Source organism: Triturus cristatus, chromosome 3_1, assembly GCF_964204655.1.
Source record: "Triturus cristatus chromosome 3_1, aTriCri1.1, whole genome shotgun sequence".
NCBI classification, from domain to species: domain Eukaryota; kingdom Metazoa; phylum Chordata; class Amphibia; order Caudata; family Salamandridae; genus Triturus; species Triturus cristatus.
Genome location: NC_140583.1, coordinates 888,803,940 through 888,826,133, shown reverse-complemented (window position 1 = coordinate 888,826,133; position 22,194 = coordinate 888,803,940). Strand labels below are relative to the sequence as shown.

Genomic DNA, 22,194 nt, shown 5'->3' with positions numbered 1-22,194 from the left:
CCAGGTCAACAGAGCAGCTCTAGAGCCAGAGATCCAGGTCAGCAGAGCTGATTTAGAGGGAGAGAGCCAGGTCAGCAGAGCTGCTTTAGAGCCAGAGAACCAGGTCAGCAGAGCTGCTCTAGAGCCAGAGAACCAGGCCAGCAGAGCTGCTTTAGAGCCAGAGACCCAGGTCAGCAGAGCTGCTCTAAAGGCTGAGAACCAGGTCAGCAGAGATGCTGTAGAGCCAGAGAAACCAGGTCAGCAGAGCTGCTCTAGAGCCAGAGAACCAGGTCAGCAGAGCTGCTGTAGAGCCAGAGAAACCAGGTCAGTAGAGCTGCTCTAGAGCGAGAGAACCAGGTCAGCAGAGCTGCTTTAGAGGGAGAGAACCAGGTCAGCAAGTCTGCTTTAGAGTCAAGGGACCAGGTCAGCAGAGCTGCTCTAGAGCCAGAGAACCAGGTCAGCAGAACTGCTTTAGAGCCATAGAACCGGGTCAGCAGAGCTGCTTTAGAGGCAGAGAACCAGGTCAGCAGAGCTGTTGTAGAGCCAGAGAACCAGGTCAGCAGAGCTGCTCTAGAGCCTAAGAACTAGGTCAGCAGAGCTGCTCTAAAGCCAGAGAACCAGGTCAGCAGAGCTGCTGTAGAGCCAGAGAAACCAGGTCAGCAGAGCTGCTTTAGAGGGAGAGAACCAGGTCAGCAGAGCTGCTTCAGAGCCAGAGAACTAGGCCAGCAGAGCTGCTTTAGAGCCAGAGAACCAGGTCAGCAGAGCTGCTTTAGAGCCAGAGAACCAGGTCAGCAGAGCTGCTCTAGAGCCAGAGAACCAAGTCAGCAGAGCTGCTTTAGAGTCATAGAACCAGGTCAGTAGAGATGCTGTAGAGCCAGAGAACCAGGTCAGCAGAGCTGCTCTAGAGCCTAAGAACCAGGTCAGCAGAGCTGCTTTAGAGCCAGAGAACTAGGTCAGCAGAGCTGCTGTAGAGCCAGAGAAACCAGGTCAGTAGAGCTGCTTGTTTTGGAGGGGAGAACTAGGCCAGCAGAGCTGCTCCAGAGGGAGAGAACCAGGTCAGCAGAACTGCTTTAGAGCCATAGAACCAGGTCAGCAGAGCTGTTGTAGAGCCAGAGAACCAGATCAGCAGAGCTGCTCTGTAGCCTAAGAACTAGGTCAGCAGAGCTGCTCTAGAGCCAGAGAACCAGGTCAGCAGAGATGCTTTAGAGCCAGAGAACCAGGTCAGCAGAGCTGCTTTAGAGGAAGAGAACAAGGTCAGCAGAGCTGCTTTAGAGCCATAGAACCAGGTCAGTAGAGCTGCTTTAGAGCCAGAGAACCAGGCCAGCAGAGCTGCTCTAGAGCCTAAGAACCAGGTCAGCAGAGCTGCTTTAGAGCCAGAGAACTAGGTCAGCAGAGCCGCTGTAGAGCCAGAGAAACCAGGTCAGCAGAGCTGCTTTAGAGCCAGAGAACTAGGTCAGCAGAGCCGCTGTAGAGCCAGAGAAACCAGGTCAGCAGAGCTGCTTGCTTTGGAGGGAGAGAACCAGGTCAGCAGAGGTGCTCCAGAGGGAGAGAACCAGATCAGCAGAGCTGCTCTAGAGCCAGAGAACCATGTCAGCAGACCTGCTTTAGAGCCATAGAACCAGGTCAGCAGAGCTGTTGTAGAGCCAGAGAACCAGATCAGCAGAGCTGCTCTGTAGCCTACGAACTAGGTCAGCAGAGCTGCTCTAGAGCCAGAGAACCAGGTCAGCAGACCTGCTGTAGAGCCAGAGAAACCAGGTCAGCAGAGCTGCTTTAGAGGAAGAGAACAAGGTCAGTAGAGCTGCTTTAGAGCCAGAGAACCAGGTCAGCAGAGCTGCTCTAGCTGACACTGACTGACTGACACTGACTGATTGACACTGACTGACACTGATTGACTGACACCGACTGACTGACTGACACTGACTGACTGACACTGACTGACACTGACTGACACTGGCTGACTGACTGACTGACACTGACTGACACTGACTGACACTGACTGACTATTCTCTACTACTCTACTACTCTCTCTCTACTACTCTCTCTCTACTACTCACTCTCTACTACTCACTCTCTACTACTCACTCTCTACTACTCTCTACTATTACTCTCTAATACTCTCTACTATTACTCTCTAATACTCACTCTCTAATACTCTCTACTACTCACTCTACTACTCTCTACTACTCTCTACCACTCAATCACTAGTACTCTACTACTCACTCTCTACTACACTCTCTACTACTCACTTTCTCCTACTCACTCTCTACTACTCACTCTACTACTCTCTACTACTCACTCTCTACTACTCACTCTCTACTACTCACTCTCTACTACTCACTCTCTACTACTCGCTCTCTACTACTCGCTCTCTACTACTCGCTCTCCTACTCTCTCTCTACTACTCACTCTCTACCACTAGCTCTCTACTACTCTCTACTACTCAATCTCTACTACTCACTCTCTACTACTCTCTACTACTCACTCTCTACTACTCACTCTCTACTACTCTACTACTCTCTACCACACTCTCTACTACTCATTCTACAACTCTCTACTACTCACTCTACTACTCTCTATTACTATTTACCACTTACTCTCTACTACTCTACTACTCTCTCTCTACTACTCTCTCTCTACTACTCACTCTCTACTACTCACTCTACTACTCACTACTATTCACTCTCTACTACTCTCTCTCTACTACTCACTCTCTACTACTTTCCACTACTCACTCTCTACTACTCACTCTCAACTACTCTCTACTACTCGCTCTATTACTCACTCTCTACTACTCTCTCTACTTTTCACTCTCTACTACTCTCTCTACTACTCACTCTCTACTACTCTCTACTAGTCACTATCTACTACACACTCTCTACTACTTGCTCTCTACTACTCGCTCTCTACTACTCTCTAATACTCACTCTACTACTCACTCTCTGCTATTCTCTACTACTCACTCTCTACTACTCCACTACTCTCTACTACTCACTCTCTACTAATCACTCTCTACTACTCTACTACTCTCTACTACTCTCTCTCTACTACTCACGCTCTACTACTCTCTACTACTCACTCTCTACTACTCACTCTCTACTACTCACTCTACTACTCTCTACTACTCACTATCTGCTACTCTCTCTACTACTCACTCTCTACTCTCTATTACTCACTCTCCACTCTCTACCTCTGTACCTCACTCTACCTCTCTCTCTTCTACTCTCTACCTCTCTACCTCTACACCTCTACCTCTAAACCTCTACCTCTAAACCTCTACCTCTCTACTTCTCTCTACCTCTCTCTACACGCACACATATGCACATATATATATATATATATATATATATGCATATGCATTTATATATATGTATGTGTGTATATATATATATATACACATACATGTATAAACATATATATAATCTGCATATCTATATAAATACAAATATAAATGCATGCGTACATATAGATATACATATACATATATGCATACATATGCATTTTATGTACATGAAAGTTTGAAAAACACTAATACAAGCAAAGCTAAAAAGCCACCTAATTACAAACAAAATGGCTCTAACTTAAACGAGGGCTAGACCTCTTGCATTTTCAATGCTTGTTTACTTGGTTCCATCAAGAAGGCATTCAGATGTATCACACATTTGCCATACATTCTGAATGGTAGCACTCTAGTTGCTCATTAGATCACTCAGGGATGTGGAATTCCTATAGTCCGATGCTCGTGGCAAATTGTTTGGGGTCAAGGGCAACAAGTTTTCATGTGTATTTTGTCCTTGGGACAAGTAGGCCCAACCCCGTGCAGCAAAAACCCTTTGGCTGCCAGTTTGCAGGACCACATTATGGATCAGGGAAGTGCACTGTCTGCAGCTAAGGTATTAGTTTATTTTCATATGGTAATGCTGTTCAAACTTGTATTTATGGTTCAATAATGCAAAGCCTTTAGTATTAGGGCGAGCGCTCTAAGTAAATGTTGTAAGCTCTGACTGCACTACTGACAGTGGTTCCAGTATAAAAATGTGTACACACGTTTTCAAAGTTTGCAAAATGAGGCTATATGTAATGCTCCCAGAATGCTCTCTGATTTGCTGCAAATATTTGCAGAAGCTTAAAAGCAAGATTGATAATTCTTTGCTTTCAAAATAAAATGAGATAAAGAGATAAAGAGATAAAGAGAGAGAGAGAGAGAGAAAGAGAGAGAATTTTAATTGACACAAAAGGTCATCGTTAACACCAGACCTAATTAGGGGCCCAATTATTTAATAAAGTCTCAAAAGTGCACCCATGTCCTTGCATTAAGTGCAGATATACGGCTTTCGTGAATTCACATGACTTTTACAGAGGTAGGCCAAGACATAGTACTCCTATAAAATATTTTTAACTGCATTTTAGTGTTAGCAAATATGCAGGTGTAGATTTGCTCATGCGAAAAGCTGAGTGTTTGCAAGTTTACTTTCCCTCCAACCACTTTTTTCCCCAACCCTGGAAGAAATTTCATATTTGCCATTGTCAGGAGTAAATTTCCAACCATTCTCTGTATGGGAAAAGATTAGAGAAGAGTTGGTGAAAACCCTTAAAATATGCAAGTTATTAGGTTTGCACCGACTCAAAAGGGCATTCCAACCCTCAAACTGTTACTTACCATTACCTTCAGCACCAGTATGTAGAACTGCGGAAACCTGGCAACATCAAGGAATTGCTAGTATTAAAACCCTACTTTGGGAGGAGCCCTGGCCTAATCAGAGAGGCTGTTTCAGAGCTCTTGTATAAGGAGAGTGCTGCCATAATGTGTTGCTGCATTACATGGCACACAGGAGACAAGTGGATTTTGTTACAGGACAAGTAGATTTATGAAGCAGCCTGCCCTATGGACAAGTAGATATTTTATTAAATTCCACATCCCTGATCACTGTAGTAAAGCTACTGCTCACCAGGGAAGTCTGCTGCTGGTATTCAAAGTGCATGTTTCAGTCTGCATGTCAGACTTTTTTAATGAAATAGAAGAGGATTTGAGAAGTCAAAATGTGCCCTAGTTTTTCTTTCTGCAGCATTAATCATAATTTCTATGGCAAAAAGAACCCACTCATTTTGTTCCTTTTTAAATTAAATGTTTTAAGAGTTACCACTTTATTCCAATCAAGATGGCTTCAGGTGTGCAATACGTTTGTCATAAGTAGGACTGTTAGCGCTCTAGTTGTTCTTTAGAACACTCTGGGAAGCTGCAGTAGAACACAAAGGAATCAACTGACAGTCTCTGCCCTTGTTGGATGTACATGTTTTACTGAGAATGTCAGACTTCATTCTCACATGACTGAGAAAGATAATGTGAATTTACCGAAAATATGTTCTCAGGTTAGTTTATAGACCACCTTCCAAACTCTGTGGAAAAAGCATGAGAAAATATTTTTCTCTCAAACATGATTCATGATATCCCAGCAGAAGGCTTTTTCAAATGGTAAAATCACCTTAGAACACACCAGAATTCCTAAAATGAGTATGATAACATCAACAAATGATTTATAATGTAACTAAAGTCTTAAAACCTTCTATTAACTGCAATGCTTTTTAATGAGGTGCTATCATGTATATTGGTCCAAAGATGGCTGCCAACACTTCTTGGATGAAGTGCTGACAGCCGATCAGATCTCACGATGAGATGTGTGGTTAGGCTCCGCCCAGATATATGTGATTTTGATTTTCTCAGGAACTACTGAACAGATTGACACCATTTAAGCAAAAGGCACGAGTCTGAACTGAGGACGACCTCTTTGTCAAATTTGGTGTCATTCTGTTCAGCAGTTCGGGCTGTAGCTGCGGCTAAAGGTCCTATGGGAAATTGCATGGGGAAAACATGTTTTGGGACCCCCCTTTTTTCTTGGCCCCCGCTACACGAATCATCCCGAGACTTTCAGGATAGGAGCGGACTAGAGCTGGCCAAAAGTTTTGAAAATTTCGCGAAGATTCATCAATCGGCGCCACAGTTATTGGGAATAGAATGTTGCAGATTTTCTATGGAAAATAGGTCCTAACGACCGCCAGTAGGTAAATATAGATATATATATATATCACCAAGCCAAGGTATCAATTTGGGGAGTTAGGTAAAGAAAATCTATACAAACCTGACTTTCAATATCAATTGGTATTTAACAAATCATACAAATTTTACAATTCAAAATTAACATTGGTGTCGAACGCTTATTAGCTTTCTCGATCAGGTGCAGGACTCTGCCAATACTGTTAAAGGTATGGCAATTCTTTATAAATCCTGACTGGTATAGGTCTATATGAAAGGGTGGGGATCCATCTAGTCTATTCACCAGCACCGTCGTAAAGATTTTAAAATCAGAGTGACATTGGTCAATACTCAGAACATTATTTCTTAGCTTTGCCTGGTTTACTATTAAGGTTATTACTGCTTTTCTCATGGACTTCGTTACACCTCCCTCCTCCATTTCCCAGAAGGTATTAAGAGTCTAAAGGGCCAATAGAAAGACAAATCGCTTCTAGAAAACACTGGTCAGGTCGTCCAGACTCAGAGCATCATGGGGTGGCAGATTTCTTATCAGTTTCACACACAATTTCTTTCACCAGTTCCAGCACAGTGTCCCTTGGTAAGTGTATGAGATGTAGGAATCAGCTACCATATGTGAGTGTGAGGCTTGACTGATACAGTTGCTAGTAAAATTCAAAAAATGTGTTCTCAGATACAGAGCCGTGCTGGTGTCTGACATTGGTGGATCCAATTTGTAACAATTTGTGAACCAAGTGATGACATTCTATTTTGTATTTATGATTGACCATTCGAATTTTGAGTACAAAGAGAAAATATATTAGAAAAGAATAGTGCCTGTCTTTATTCATGAATTATGAGTTATTTTGACATGAAAAAAATGTTTATTGAAGTTTAGGCTATTTCTTCAATTTAGGTCCTCATGAGGGAATAGCTCTACGGTTTTCATTGCTAGTCCCTTTTAGCTCTACAAAAGGTCCATCTGAGGGCCATTGATATTGCTTACTGAATAATAATGACTTATGGGCCCGTCATTAGAATTATGCTTTTCTTAGTTTTATAGTGATTGGTGTGAGATGTAAAGTGATATAAACACGCAATGCTTCCGCTGCATCACTTCTATATTTTAAAAATCAATATCACTTGCTCTAAAATCAATATTATTGACATCGAAATTCTTGCTGATGTTAATTCCATATTACGATATTTTAGACTCAATTTTTTGGCATGGGGATATTTTTTTCGATATTCTGTCTTAATACTGTAAGCCTCTGGGAGAGGTAGGCCTTACAATAATGAGAAACGAATTTAAGAGGTTTTCACTACCACAACATGTAAAACTTAAACCCACATGTTCTACTTTTTAAATACAATGCACTCTGCCTTGTGGACCTGTAGGGCCTACCTGAGGGGGATCTTATATGTAGTAAAAAAGAAGGTTTGGGCCTCGCAAATGTTTTTTTTTTTTTTGCCAGGTAGAAATAGCAGTTTAAAACTCAATTACAGGCTGCAATTGCAGGCTTGAGACATGTTTTAAAGTGCTAACTCTGTTCTGCAAGGCCAAAAAATAGCATTACATTTAAAGGCAATTGGCACATGTAGTATCATATACTAGGGATTTATAAGTAAACTAAATGTGCCAATTATGTGTAGGCTGTTTATACCATGTGTTGGGTAGAAAGCACTCTAGCACTGGTTAGCAGTGGCATATTACACAAGAGTCCTAATGCCAATAAAAACAAATTTAGAAATCTGAAGGGGTGAAGGCAAAAGGTTTAGGGGAATACCATACCAAGGATGTCAGGTCTAAGAGTAACAATTTGAAATCTACTTCATTAATAAAAATGAGGTAGGTTGGATTGTGACACACTTCAATCTGAAATTTTGTGAACACACCTATTAGCACACAGGTCAGTTCGTAAAATTCCACACTGGTCAAAAAAATACTGGTCGCAAATTGCAAACAGTATTTTGCAAACAGCATTTAATATACCTGGACCTTAGTTCTCTATCACAAGGAATTGCTGTAGTAAACAGTAAGTGGATGCCATCTTACAGTACATTGGAAGAATTGTATAGTACTCGTTCTTTTTTTTTCAATGTTATGTTACTTATGTTGAAGAGATAAATAAGAATATGGCCTAATGAGATTCTTAATTGCTGGACCTTTCAAAGGAATACATGAAAACTTTCAAGATATATTACAAGTGATACTAGGCCTGTGCACTAACACAGAGGAGATTAAGGATGAACTCTCTGCTTAATAACAATGGCAGGTCTGGCAAACTTTATTATTTCCTGGTGGGGAACAACCTGGTTAGGATCATGTGCATTGCGACTGTCAAAATGAGATAGGACACAGACATTTCAGCCTTTCTTTTGAGAAGCTCATACCAAGAATCAACATAAGTATACTATGAATTTGGCTGGGAAGTGTCAATAACTGTATTACAACCTACCAAGATCAGCAGAACTGTATAAAGGTTTTACTGGAGACATCTGTTCTTTCAGAAAACGCTTTATTCTCTTCACTTGGTCTCTTCAAAATACAGAGCATGCTGTCTATGTCACTGGTTTCAAAGATCACTTGAAAGATCGCTAATATCTTTAACTAGTGTTTGTTGAAAGAGACTTGAATAATGAAGGAGGGGGCAGGCTCAGTGAAAAATGCCTATGAAAAGTACATATCTAAACAGAAGTACTGCGATTGAAGGAGGAAGGCTATCATATACTTTGTCTAACATTTGTCTAAAATATGGTTGTACTTCATAAACTCTGAAAATGTTATTTAGCAACCTTTTTCAAAATATATGATGCATCTACCACTTGCACAAGATTATTTACTCTTTCATAGTTTTTCCAAATTAAAGTAGTCCAAGAATAGGCTTGTAAATTGATGAAGTATGTCTTTTATTTGTATTTTTTCAATTTGTGTAGTTGATTGTACAAAATTGTTAATAACAATTCACTTTCTTTTGTGCACTCATTTCTTATTTAATTTAAAGATGTAGATAGACAGACCAAGTTAACATACAAAAAAATCTTTATTCTTTTGGCTCATTTGTAATGTAGTTACCATTGTTTCAGGTAAAAGAAACATTTTCCCCGCATGCATTTCACTAATACACTATAAGTCAAATTTCATAAAATTAGTTCTACATTTAACTTTAGTTTGTGTATTACACAAAATGACCCACCGTGTTTAATTAAACAAATTTGTTTCTTTGTTGGTGTGAAAAAAGGAGATTGTGGCTCCCCATATTCCTTTAGAACAGTTCTAGTGCAGCATGAATCAACAAGAATAAAAATAATCTATGTATACGAACACGGAAAAAGACAAAAACATGATTTGCTTAAAACTTGTTTGGAAATCAAACAAAACACTCCTGTCTTCTTCCTACACAATATATAACTTCGGAAGAAAGTGAATTCTGTTATCAATTTTACACAAATTGATTCACATTGAACATGTGCAAATATTGTATTAAAAAAGAAGAACCCTCTGACTATCCTTTTCTCTCCAGCTCTTTTCTATGACGGTCCTCAGAAAAACATTGGCATGGATAGAAAGTAACAAAAGTGACTTGCATCAGCCTGAAGTAAATTGATTTCTTTTTTATGTACAAAATGCTAAAAACAAAAAATAAAATGAATTTTTTACACTATTTATATTTTCTTAGAAAATTCTAACCACATATCTTCAACGGGTTAAGCTGTTTGCAACATGTCCACGGAAGTCTGTCTATACACAAAACAGTATCCACTGAAAAAAATATAACCGTTTAATATATGCAAACTATTGCATTATGACATGAGAGCATAAGCATTTGTTCAACATTGCTTTCACTCTACCATTGACGTGGCTTTTCATATAAAACGTTTGGACGGTGAAAAGAACAGAATACAGCAGCATTGGCAATATTGACATGCATCTGTGATAATGTCCAAGCTATTTATATTGTTACAGCATATTTCATAGTACCTGTCAAAAGCTTGCAAACTACACATGTTGTGGTACATATTTGATGCAATAAATACTGTGCTTGATCATGATTTGCTTGCTCAAAGATCCACCACAGGGTAAAATAAATATTTACATAATAGAAGAGCTGTCAATGACATATCATATGCCAAAGTTGTTGAGCTGAAAATGGCTAAACAGTACTGCTTAATAAAACAGAACTTCTTACTGTGTGACATTTTTGGTCAATTCAGAAATCTAAGACAGAGTCATTCATTATTTTGTTTTATACAGAAGAGCACTTGACAAAAACAGAGTCCATACTTTCGGAAAATGAAATGTGTACAGAAACAAAATCACTTGGCTTGTGCTTGTGGATTGGGTGAAACTTTACAGACATACTGATATGTCTCAAAGTAAAACAGCTTCAAACGTGAAGTTAAGCACATCATCACTTACAGCCAGTTCAGGAAATACTGTAGTACTTACAACCCTGTTGATTTGAGCTGATTCTCTGGATTACTATGCAAGTGTATTAGAACCACATACTATCATGCAGATCAATTTGCTTACATTATGAAGGATCCTAGCAGCACACATAGCTGTTATTTCTTTCATTTTCTTACTCATCTAAAAATCCCAATTACAAAATGTGTCACATGTAAAAACAAATTACACAAATTAAGTGTTAACACATTAAGTTGAATACACAAACATAATTTTGTAAACATATGGCAAGATGATCAGCTGAAATTCAAACAGTGGATCCAATTACTGTATTATACACACATTTGTGTGACACAACAGTGTAGGTTTGTATCTCCTTAATTGGTCCCAACAGACTGAGTAGCCATTTTGACTCTTCTTCAGCAGTGTCAGCTGGTAGTGAAAACAGTAACCTCCAGTCAAGTATATGTACTGTATTTCTTGACAAGGGGTCACTGTCTTGTTATAGGCACTGACCTTAAGTACATTTTATGAGAACTGTCAGTTTGGCATAGATCTCCAGAAGGAGTCCTGTTGACACAAATGGGTCATCATCACAGGCTGTAAACAATTTTTCAAACAAATGGAAATTAGTGTTTGCATTTTATTTTTTAGTCTCCCTAACATCTTTGCCTCTGTCTTCTTTTTCTATTTTGTATTTTTCATTTTTTTCTTTGTCTGGCTTAGTTACACTGTCATAGGAAGGAGGAGAGGTTGTGGAAGGGGTCATGTCTGTTTTGTCTGAGGTTGAGTTTCCATTCAGCTTATCAATAACCAATTCTTCTTTGATAGGAAGGCTATTGCCAGCTCTCATTTTGTCTTTCCTGTACATGTATGAGGCTTGTTTCAATGTTTTTCTCAAAAGGTAGCATCTGTAGCTGCGCTGAATAACAATAGCAGAAAGCTCCTCCTGTTTGCGTCGTAAAGTAGATGTAATTGGCTCATAGGAAACTTTTGAAGGATTTGACGCCATAAATCGTTCTTCCATTGGTAGACGAAGAGCATCCATTTCATCACCTTCACCCAAAACACGCTTTGTAAAAGCAAATAAGATGTCAAGGCAGTGAATTCTGTCACCACTTACCATGGGCAAGTCCATTGCTATAAGCTGCACTTTGTTTGGTTTAGCAACTCGTAGAGGAGGATCCAGAACATCTGCAAATTCAGACAGTTTGCTGTATTCTATGAACTGGGTTGCATCTGGATCAAATTTCTCCCAGACCTCATAGAACATTTCAAAATCATCTTCACTTAGAGGCTCAGCACTTTCTTCAGTGGCAACACTAAAGTTCTCCAAAATAACAGCTATGTACATGTTTACAACAACTAAAAAAGATATAATAATATAACTGACAAAAAAGAAAATTCCAACAGATGGATTACCACAGTCTCCTCTAGCAGTGCTGCTTCCTGGGTGAAGTATGTAAGGGTCGCAGTCTGGCTTACCACTGTTAAGAATAGGGGCAAGTAATCCATCCCAGCCAGCAGATGTAGTGATTTGAAAAAGGCAGATCATACTGTTGCCAAATGTTTCAAAATTGAACATGTCGTCAATTCCTGATTCCCTTTTGACATAGGCAAAGTTGGACATTCCAAATATGGCATAGATAAACATCACCAGGAAAAGCAAAAGGCCAATGTTGAACAAGGCAGGAAGTGACATCATCAAAGCGAATAGTAGCGTGCGGATCCCCTTAGCACCTTTAATGAGACGCAGAATGCGACCAATCCTGGCAAGTCTTATTACTCGGAATAAGGTTGGAGAAACGAAGTATTTTTCAATTATGTCAGCGAGAAACATACCTATAAGGAACAAAAACATTGCATATTGAAAATATTTTCATAGAAGGTAACAAAATATTAAAAAATCACAAATGCTATTGATGCATTCACAGTATAATCTGCCCAGTCTCTAATGATAAGCACAAAGGAAAGGCTTACTAAGAGCTAAAGAACAAGTTACTTACCATCGGTATTGCTCTTTCTGGTAGAGACTCAATATAAACGCCAATTCCTTACCTTTTGAATTTTCCCCAGGCATCCAACTGGATCTCCAAGTTTCTGATCAGTGCCTATCGGTGCTGTGTGGTTCCGCACTGATGCTATTTTGCACCAGAAATGATGTGCAGGGCTCATATGGGAGGCACTTCCTAGCGCTAATGTCATTTGCTTTTGGGGCTGTCCAAGCCCACTATAGTGTAGTTCCTATTTCCCTTATAGGCTCTGCGCATTGAAATAATATACACTATAGTTCTGTTCATAGGACTGAGGTCAGTATGCTCCTATCGAGTATATTAAACTTAATTACTGTGTGCCAGCTAACTCAGAGGTCACTAGAAACTTCTCGAATGAACAAGAAGGGATTCGTTTCTGACAACCATATAAACATGACAACTTTGTTTCCTTTCAGAATCGGAACGTGTCTCAGAATCGTGGAAACAATAGATATCAGTTTCACTCAGTCAATCGTGCATGCTTAGTTTCTTCAGAGTTACACAGAAAATAGGATTTATTAAACAGTCTTAGTTCTCGTGTAAGAGATATGAGCTGTCACGATCATTAGACAGTAAGCAAGATATAATATGCACAGCGTCAGCAGTAAGAAGAAGTAAAACTGTAACAGCATTGTATTTTAGCTATGACCTATATTTATATAGATACACATAAATACACAGGCTAAAAGTGGATTCTTATCTGGTGCTTCTAAATAATTCTACCCCAGTGTACCTAACTTGAATGTAGTGCGACATAGGAAGTAGGTGCTGATTTAAGCTATAGTTGGTCTGAGCTTAAGTTAGTATTTTATATCAGATGCCAAGAATTTCCTTAGGTTCTAGTCAGCTCCGTACCTTGAATTGCTAGGGCAAGTGAAGGTATATTTACACCTGAAAGGTGTCTAGAAATGTTAGCATTGACATAAAGTCAGGCAGAGGAAGACGTCATGAATGAACCACTAAGGAATAGTAGTTCATGCATAATAGATGAGCTCTTGGAGATATCAATAATCCCAGCAGGGAAAATCCCAATGGCTTAAGGGTCTGGTTTCTAAGAACTTGTTGTAACGTGGGATGGACAGACGTAGATGACCATGCCTGTATTTGAATCTGCATGGCCAGTGCCTAAATAAGGACTGGAATATTATGCCTAAATAATGACAAGTCGAATTGTGCCTATATAAGGACATGATTCAATAGACCTATATACGGGTATCTAAAGTGACACACAACACCACAGACGCAGAGACCCAATAGCATATTGGCTTTGACCAGTGTGCAGATTCCTAGACTTGGTATCTTATTAATGCAAAAAGCCCTGCTCACAGAACAGGTAGGATGGGAGGGTCTATAATGAATCCGAGGTTAGTCTCTTCCAGAAAGAGTGTTACCGAAGGTAAATAACTTGTTCTTCCGAATGAGACTTCTAACTGCAGATTCCTTAACTTTTCAATAGATACCAGAGCAATACCTATTAGGAGGGGATCTGTGAATTTGCTCAAACCAAAAACTCCTGTAGGACAATACAGGCAAAATGACCCTCTTGGCTTAACTGGCTACCCAGATAGTAGTACTTCATGAATGTATAGAGTGATGTCCATGTAGCCGCCTGGCAGATGTGCAAGACAGGAACACCACATTCCAACGCAGTGGTAGCAGCCTTAGCCCTGGTGAAATGAGGTCACAGTCCTTCCAGAAGCTGTTGTTTGACCACTGCATAGTAGATCTTGACACAGAGCATGATCCAGCGGAAGATGGTTCTTTTCTGCACTGCCTTGCCTTTTGCTGCAGTGAACCCCTCAAAGTCCTCATCATCCACCTGGTGTTCTTTAGTATGATCGATGTAAAAAGCTCATTGCTTTTTTGGGTCCAAGCCATGGAGTCTCTACTCCTCCTTAGAGGGGAGAGGTGGAGCATAGAATGCCGGCAGGGCGATGGTTTGACTGACGTGGGATGATGTCACAGCCATCAGCAAGAAGGATGCAGGCGCCCGCATCACCAATTTATCTGAGAAGAATATGGTATACAGCAGATGGAGGCAGCGAGCCTCCAGCTCATTTACTTACTATGATGATGTTATGGGAGACACCTTGGAAACTCTAATGAGCAAATCATCTGACATTGCGTATTGTTGGTTTAGGCGAATAGATCGAGCTAAGGTTTTCCCTTTCTGCGGAAGAGACCTTGCGCCACCTCCGGTTGAGGTTGCCACTTATAATCCGCTAGGCGACTACAGCAGAGTTCATTGGCCTTGGCATTCAAAGATACCGTCAGGTGGTTTACCAACAGGAAAACTAAATGGTGGTCCAGCAATTTCCAGAGGTGTAGTGCCTACTGGCACTGGGTCTAGGACTCCGCCACTTGCAGTACCATATGGCGGTGGTGTTGTTTAGAAGCACCTGTGCGAGACTCTCTTTGATGGATGAAAGGAAGGCTTTCAATGTCAAGTGGATGGGCCAGAGGTCAAGGAGGACACCAGAGTCCTTTGATCTCCACCTCTACCTTGTGGCTGCCTAAGCCCAGAGGCAAAGCATCAGTCACCACTGTCAGCTCTGGGTGGGGTAGGGACAGGACGTGTATATGAAGATAGGCCCCTAGTAGGTTTGATGTGAGCATTCTGAATTTGTCCTTTCAGAGAAAGGCGTTGAGAGGGTGCAGGTTTAATATAGGACAAAGGCCTCTGGCACCAGAAAGTAGTGGAAATGACAACCATGATCTACTTCTGGCGAGGCACCTTCTGGATAGCCCCTTTTGTCAAAAGGGTTTGCACTTCCTTTCATAAGACAGATAGATGGCCCTCCGTTAGTCGTTCGGTGGACAATGGAAGGTGTAGCAGAGTGGCAATGAAGGGCAAGGAGTATCCCATCTGAACTATCTGCATGACCAACTTGTCTGATCTTATAGCATGCCAATCCATCAAGAATCATTGGATCCTGTCTTCAACTGGGTGGATGTGCTTCACTGAGGGCCCGCTAACGGGGTTTGGCAGGTGGGGTGTGGGGGAGGGAAGCAGGCTCAGGAGCTCAGTGCCCTAGACTGTGAGGTTGCCTGATCCCAGCCGCAAAACTGCTGGGCACTTTGCTGAGGCTGAATCGGATGCTGGTATGTGGTACCTCTGACAAAACTGTGACAGATACAGTAGGGCTGATGTGTCTACTGAGGCAAACGAGCCCAGAAAGCATATTTTGGCCCTGTTGTCTTTGAACCACAACAGACCTGAATCGCAGTGTCCCCAAACAGGCCGATTCCATCAAACAGCACCTCCATGGGATGATGGAAGAAAATACCCACTTCCCAAAGGTTTGTACTCTTTGGGATTTCTCATCGGAGGGAAAAGTCAGGAAAGTGCTCGCAGTAGCTTGGTTATGAGATGCTCCACCACTAAGCTCTCAGGAGAGGGGTGCTGCGACAAAACTGCAGTGCTTCCAAGGACTCGTTGGTGGGGTCGTGCAATTTGGCAGCTGACCGTGGGGAGAGCAAGGGTATCTGTAAGGCCTCATTAAAAGGCAATAGGGGCTCGGTATTAGTTTGCCCCGGCTGGGTACATTCAATAAAGACCTCAAAGGTGGGGTGCTGGAGACCAAGAACTTCAGCCGCCTTCTGCTTTTCCCCAGCATAAGAAACACCCTCTTCAGTGGCTTTCGCTGGGGGTACAGGGGGCAAGAAATCGGAGAGATGTTGTTAGGCCTGGCATCCTTAGGGTGATCTTCCCCTGGACCTTTTGCCTCCAGGTTCTGTTTATTCTTTTTGTTGACCTCAGGACTCTGAACACTGTATCACTGCTAACCAGATTTTAAGAGGATGTGCTTCTCCCCTCAACATGACGACATTGATGTATACCTGATTGGCATGTTTGTTGTACTGGTAAGTTACATATACCCAGGGCCTGTACTTCAAATGCGACTTGTGGGATGCAGCACTGACTGGCTACCCACCCACAGAAGTTGGCTTTCCAGCCTGCCACTGCAGTGCCTTTGTGTGCAGTCTACTGCCACTTCGACTTGACATTTAAAACTACACACCAGATTTAAACTCCCCTTTTATTACACATAAGTCACCCATAATGTAGGCCCTAAGTAATACTAAGGGCAGGGTGCTATGTAAGTAAAAGGTAGGATATATATCTTAATGTTCTGCATGTCCTACTAGTGACAAACAGCCTATTTCGTTTTTCACTATTTCGAGGCCTACCCCTCTAATGGGCCAGCATTGGAAATACCTTAATACACTTTTAAGCTGTAATTCCTGATCAGAAAGGAGTAGCTTTTTCATGTTTCATATCTTTAGAATGGTAATGCTAACTTCCCAGGACTGGTGAAGCTGGATTTAACATTACTGTCTTAGAAATGCTGATTTTAGAAAGTAGACTTTTCTCTGTACTTATTGCACTTTTTTGCCTTACAGCCTGTCTCCAATACAAGTCTGGGCTGGGTGACAGCTACACTTTGCGCATTTTCTTGTGACAGCCACAAACACAGGAAGGTGAGGCTCATCTGCATTCTGAGCACTCATCTGTATTCTGATAGGTCTTTCTGGGCAAGGAGGAATGGGAGAGGCTGACGCTTACACTTCAATTGGTAGGATCCTGTTCACACACAAAGCACTGATTTACCCCTCCCTTCCCAAAGGTAGCCTCGTGGACAGGACTGGGTTGAAAGGGATCCTTGTGCACTTCAGAGAGCTGCTTTGAAGTAACCCTACATAAAAGGCACTTTTGGGAATAAATACTGGCCGTGTCTCTGGCCCCCTAAAATCAGACATTTCTGGATCTTGAACTGAACCTCTGTCAGAAGGTCTGCTGTTCTGCTTAAAGGATTCAACTGGACTGCTTTTTTGAAGGACTGCTTTTCTGCTTGCTGCCTGCTGCTCCATGACTCTGCTGAATGAGAGCTGGACTCTGCTTTCCCTTTAAGTAACCTCCAAGGGCTTGCTGGCTTGCCTCCTGTTTTCTGAAGTCTCAGGGATACAAACGACTTCATGCAATTCTGCTGGTGCTACTGAACTCTGCCTTCTGTGTGGCCTACCCTTGCCTGAGGTGCCTTAAGTTCTGGGACTCAAAAATGGGTTCTGCAGCAGTTTTGCTACAAAACCTACACATCGTCTTATTTGCGCTGATCAGAACCGATGCATCACCCTTTGACGCTAACGCAGAGGCTGTTCGATGACAGTGGTTATACAGCCTGCATGGCCTGATGACGACACTCTGCGTAGCTCAACAATGACGCATTTCCTTCACCTCAGCGAAGCTTGATGATGAAGTAGGGAACCGACTACATAGAAAAGATAGACGCATCGAGCCCTCAGCATCGATGTTTTGATGCATTCAAGGTACTTTCTCAGCGGGCCCTACGTCTGTCCTGTAGCCGCTCTGCCCTCCATCATGGTCGGCTTGAACTTTGGATTTGCTCCGGTCTCTCACAACCTCAAGTAACCTTTTGAGTGCTTGTGACTTCTAAGCTCTATTTTTGCATTTAATCTTTAAAAACTCATCATACCAGTTATCTTCCCAGTAGGGTCGACCAATCTATTCACCTGCATCACCTGCGTCATAATCATTGGCCAAAGGCATGTAATATGTAACCCTGAGCGTAGTGGGCATAGCGGGGCTATGCGGAGGTCCACGGAGTTGCAAACAAATTCCATGGAACCCGCCTCCACCACCCCATAGCAAGTAATTCAACATTAATTAAAAATAAATTTAAAACCCCTTACCTCTGCACTGCGGCGTCCCCATGCTGTCCTCCTCCTTTTCCTCACCGTCTCGGTAATCCTTGAGAAAACTATACGTGTGCGCGCGCATGCACATTTCTTGCCAGAAATGAGCATTTGTAGGCGCACGCGCATGTGCAGTTTTCTCAAGGATTACCGAGATGGGAGGAAGAGGAGGAGGGTAGTCCGGGGATGCCAAAGTACAGAGGTGTGTGGTTTTAAATTTATTTTTAATTAATGTTAATTACTTGTTAATTGGGGGGGTGGAGGCGGGGGTTGGCCAACTCCACTTCACTGCAGAGTGTGCGGAGATTTGCCTTCTCCACGTTCTCCGTGAAACGCGGAGTAGGCAAATCTCCGCACACTCCGTGGGAGGAAAGGAGGTCTCCACCCGGGGTTAGTAATAAGTGGGATCGTCCTTGTGAAGGTGGAACGGCGCTCACTTAGAATCAACGGCAACCTAGTGTGGTCTTGGCAGGGTAAGACTCACAGTTGGCAAAGTTCAGGTACTGTCGCAGGCTTGTTGGAAGTTTTTGATGCCCCTAAGACTTCAGAACAGGAGGCAAGCCAGCAAGCCCTTGGAGTTACTTTGGTTCTGGGGATGTAGAGATGCAGGTCTAGTCCTTCTCACTCACAGGCAAGGAGGGCAGTAGGCAGCAGGGCAGGCACAGCAGAGCAGGAGTCCAGCAAAGTCGAGCAGAGTCCATCAGAGTGACAGTCTTTTCAGCAGCACAGCAGTCCTTCTTCCTGGCAGAATGTCCTCAGGTCCAGTAGTGTACTGAAGTGGTCATTTCTGAGGTCCAGTCCTCATACCTAGTGGTGCTTTGAAGTAGTGGAGACTTCAAAGAGAGACCTTTGAATGTACAAATTCCCTGACCTTCCTGCCATGGTTCTAGACTCACTAAAGGAGGTATGCAGTGCTTTGTGTGGGGACAGGCACAGCCTATTCAAGTTTCAGGTCCTCCCTCTCATCTTGTCCAGGATGGTCCATCAGGATGTTGATGGCCATCAGTCACAAATAAGCTCCCTTTGTGAGTGGCTGTCTGGAAGGAATGCACAAAGCCCAGCTGCCACCCACCCAGCACATGTATTCAGAGATAGGCATAAGGCACAGTATGACATTGTCAGACTTGCAACTTAAAATTCAACTTTATCAAAAGTTGTTATTTTAAATTCTGAGTCCAGAGATACCAAACTCGAAAAGTCTATTATTTCCCAATTGGAAATTACACTTATAAAATGTAATAAAGTAATCCCAATGTCAACCCACGGAAGAGATAGGACTTACAGTAGTGAAAAACAAATGTTAGAGTTTTGCACTACTAGGACATGTATAACTTAAAAGTACATGTCATAGTTTTTGAATACCCATGGGCAGTTCAGGGCCTACCTTAGGGGTTACTTATAAGTATCAAAAAAGAAGGTTAGGGTCTGGTAAAAGGGTTAACTTACCAGGTCGACACAGCAGTTTAAAATTGCACACAAAGTCTCTGCAGTGGCAGACTTGAGCCATATTTACAGGGGTCCTGAAGTGGGTGGCCCAATCAGTGCTGCAGGCTCACTAGTAGCATTTAATTGGGCACATGGGGTGCACTTTACTAGGGCCTTATAAGTAAATTAAATGTGCCATTTTAGGGAGAGAGCACATGCACTTTAGCTCTGGTTAGCAGTGGTAAAGTGCCCAAAGTCCTGAAGCCAACAGAAATTAGGTCAGCAAAAAGGGGAGAAAGAAAGCAAAAGGTTTGGGGGTGACTCTGCCGACAAGGCTGTTTCCAACACGCACTCATTCTGGAAGTTCTCTAGCTGTTCTAATCAGGCATTCTACTGTCAGTAATTTGGGGAATGTTTCAAGATGCAACTGAATTGCAAATCAAACATTTCTGAGTAAGCAGAGCTTGCTGTTGAAAATGTACATGTTATAAATCATCACTAAAGCAATCCAACAAAAGTACTGGAAATAATAAGAACTGAAACAGCCATTAAAGCATTAATGACATACATTTCTGGCAATAGTTCTGGTGTCCTGATGGGATTCAAAGAGTTTGCAGTATGTTTGCTGGGACTGAAAAATGCCCTCTAGTAGCAGAAATGTTTTTGCTCCCCACCTCATCAGTTTTTGCACCTGTATCTGGGCGTGGCAATCACAGCTTCAAGGGAGATGGTTGCTGTGAACTGGGATTAGAGGGACATGTGGGAGTACTGTAGGTGTCAGTAGAGGTGGTGCCACTGTAACTGGACATGAGTGAACTGGTACCGAAGAGTACCAAGACCAAATTTCATTTTTTGCAGTTTGATCCTTAAGGGGTTCAAGAAGGAAAACAAGACCAGGGAATGTCAGTATGTTGACATAGTTGTTGCCTGGTTCAACCAAGTCTTGCTCATCTAAATCAGCCCATTTTTCTGGATAGCACTTGGAATATCAACCCAAGTCAAGAAGCCTTCTATTGAGTCAACTCGTTCTCACAGAGGGATAGTTAAAGGAGTCCCTTGTCTTGATAAGGTACAGTAAGGGCAAAGTGCCTGAATCAAAGGAATATCGAAAACTACTGTCCAATAAAAGTAGAAGGGAACTTTAAAGTGCCATTTTACTACTACAGGATTTGCTGAGGGAGAAAGGTCAGAATATGGTAGGGTTATGTATTCCTGAGTACTGGACAGTTAAGCAGAGGCCAGTATGATGAGTCACATAAACTGCTGTTGGAGGTTGGCTGGTGGGGTGATCTTGGCAGGTACTGAATCCTCTATACACTTAGGACCTGATTAGGATGGCGGACAGAAAACCACCCCGACCGCCGTGGAAGCAGCAATTAACCGCCCGCAGGTACCGCGGCCAAACCGGCGGTCAGATTAGGATGCCCTGCTTGAAACACCCTGCCGCGGCGGTCGGATTTCAGGTTTCACCGGCGGAAAAGCTGAAAATCTGTCCGCGGTGGGCGGATTCGCTGCAGAAAGGCCAAAGACCGCCGTTTATCCAGCGGTCCAAACACATAGAGCTATCTGCAGTATTGCCTCCACCATCCCCAATTGCCGGATTCTGGGCAGCGGTGTAATGGGCTGTTTGAGGCTTCGTGATGTGACCGGCAGTCTTCACCGCATTCTGCACGACGGAAGCTCTCTATTGGTTCCATCCGCTTCCGGTGCGGATGGAGATTTCTGGCGAGAACCACAAACACCGCAGCAGACGGGAAATGGGCTATCAATGCCCATCCTAATACGGCGGTTGCAAAGACCGCTACTGAAGTGCAGAAAAAGACATTTTCCGCGCCCGCCAGAACCGCGGTCGTGCCTCCACCCGCCATCCTAATCAGCCCCTAAGTTTCTTCTTGTGCCTTCCATGAATCAGTGGACTGAGGTGAGGTGCAAGAGAAAAAAGTGCCCATGTCTAGATCATTTGTGATGTGAGCCTTAACTCACTGAATTGATAACCTTTTCTGACTCAAACACCATGCACCAACAAGTAAGACTAGGAGTAAGACTTAAACATGGGTGAGACGTTAGGTACAGAAGAGTCCATGAGAGGTTGGGGGTACAATTACTGGGTGCAGAGAAGAGTAAACTGAATTTACTCCACATTGCAACCCACCATTTTCAAAAGACTGGGACTCAACAAACAGGTATTCTACGGAGGGGCTAGATGTGCTCTTATAAACAGCTGCAAGTGATCAGGGTGGCTGAAAATTAAGACCTCAAAGATATACCCAGGGTGGGAATAGGACTTCAACTCATAAAGAAACAGCTGACTAAGGACTCCATCCCAGATGAGTAGATGGTGGACTCGACACAAAGATGGAAGGAGTAGAAGGTGCGGTCCTCTCCCGAGGGGTTCCTGGGATGACATACATTTAACTCCCTAGAACTTGACAAGGATCAGAGAAAACAGTTGCTTAATGTGGTGTTTTTATCTTCCCAGGACATTAGGCACACATTGCAGCTGGCCAGAGAGGATGACAACGACATGGATGGAGAAGAAGAACCTTTGGGTAGGGTATCTTACTGTGAGAGGAGGAACTTGGTATCATCTCCAGTTTCCTAGTAACATA

At 42.5% G+C, this 22,194-nt stretch overlaps 1 protein-coding gene across 3 annotated transcripts in view; it reads right to left on the bottom strand.

Moving 5' to 3' along the window:
* Positions 1-9,029: 9,029 nt before the first annotated feature.
* The window catches only part of LOC146861238 (sodium channel protein type 2 subunit alpha-like), a 544,972-nt gene continuing 531,807 nt past the window's right edge, over positions 9,030-22,194 (bottom strand). For all 3 annotated transcript variants that reach the window (XM_085645392.1, XM_085645389.1, XM_085645390.1), the window contains one exon: positions 9,030-12,254. In XM_085645392.1, the coding sequence (XP_085501518.1) occupies positions 11,056-12,254 (1,199 nt within the window). In that variant the 3' untranslated portion in view covers positions 9,030-11,055. The remainder of the gene's footprint in view (positions 12,255-22,194) is intronic.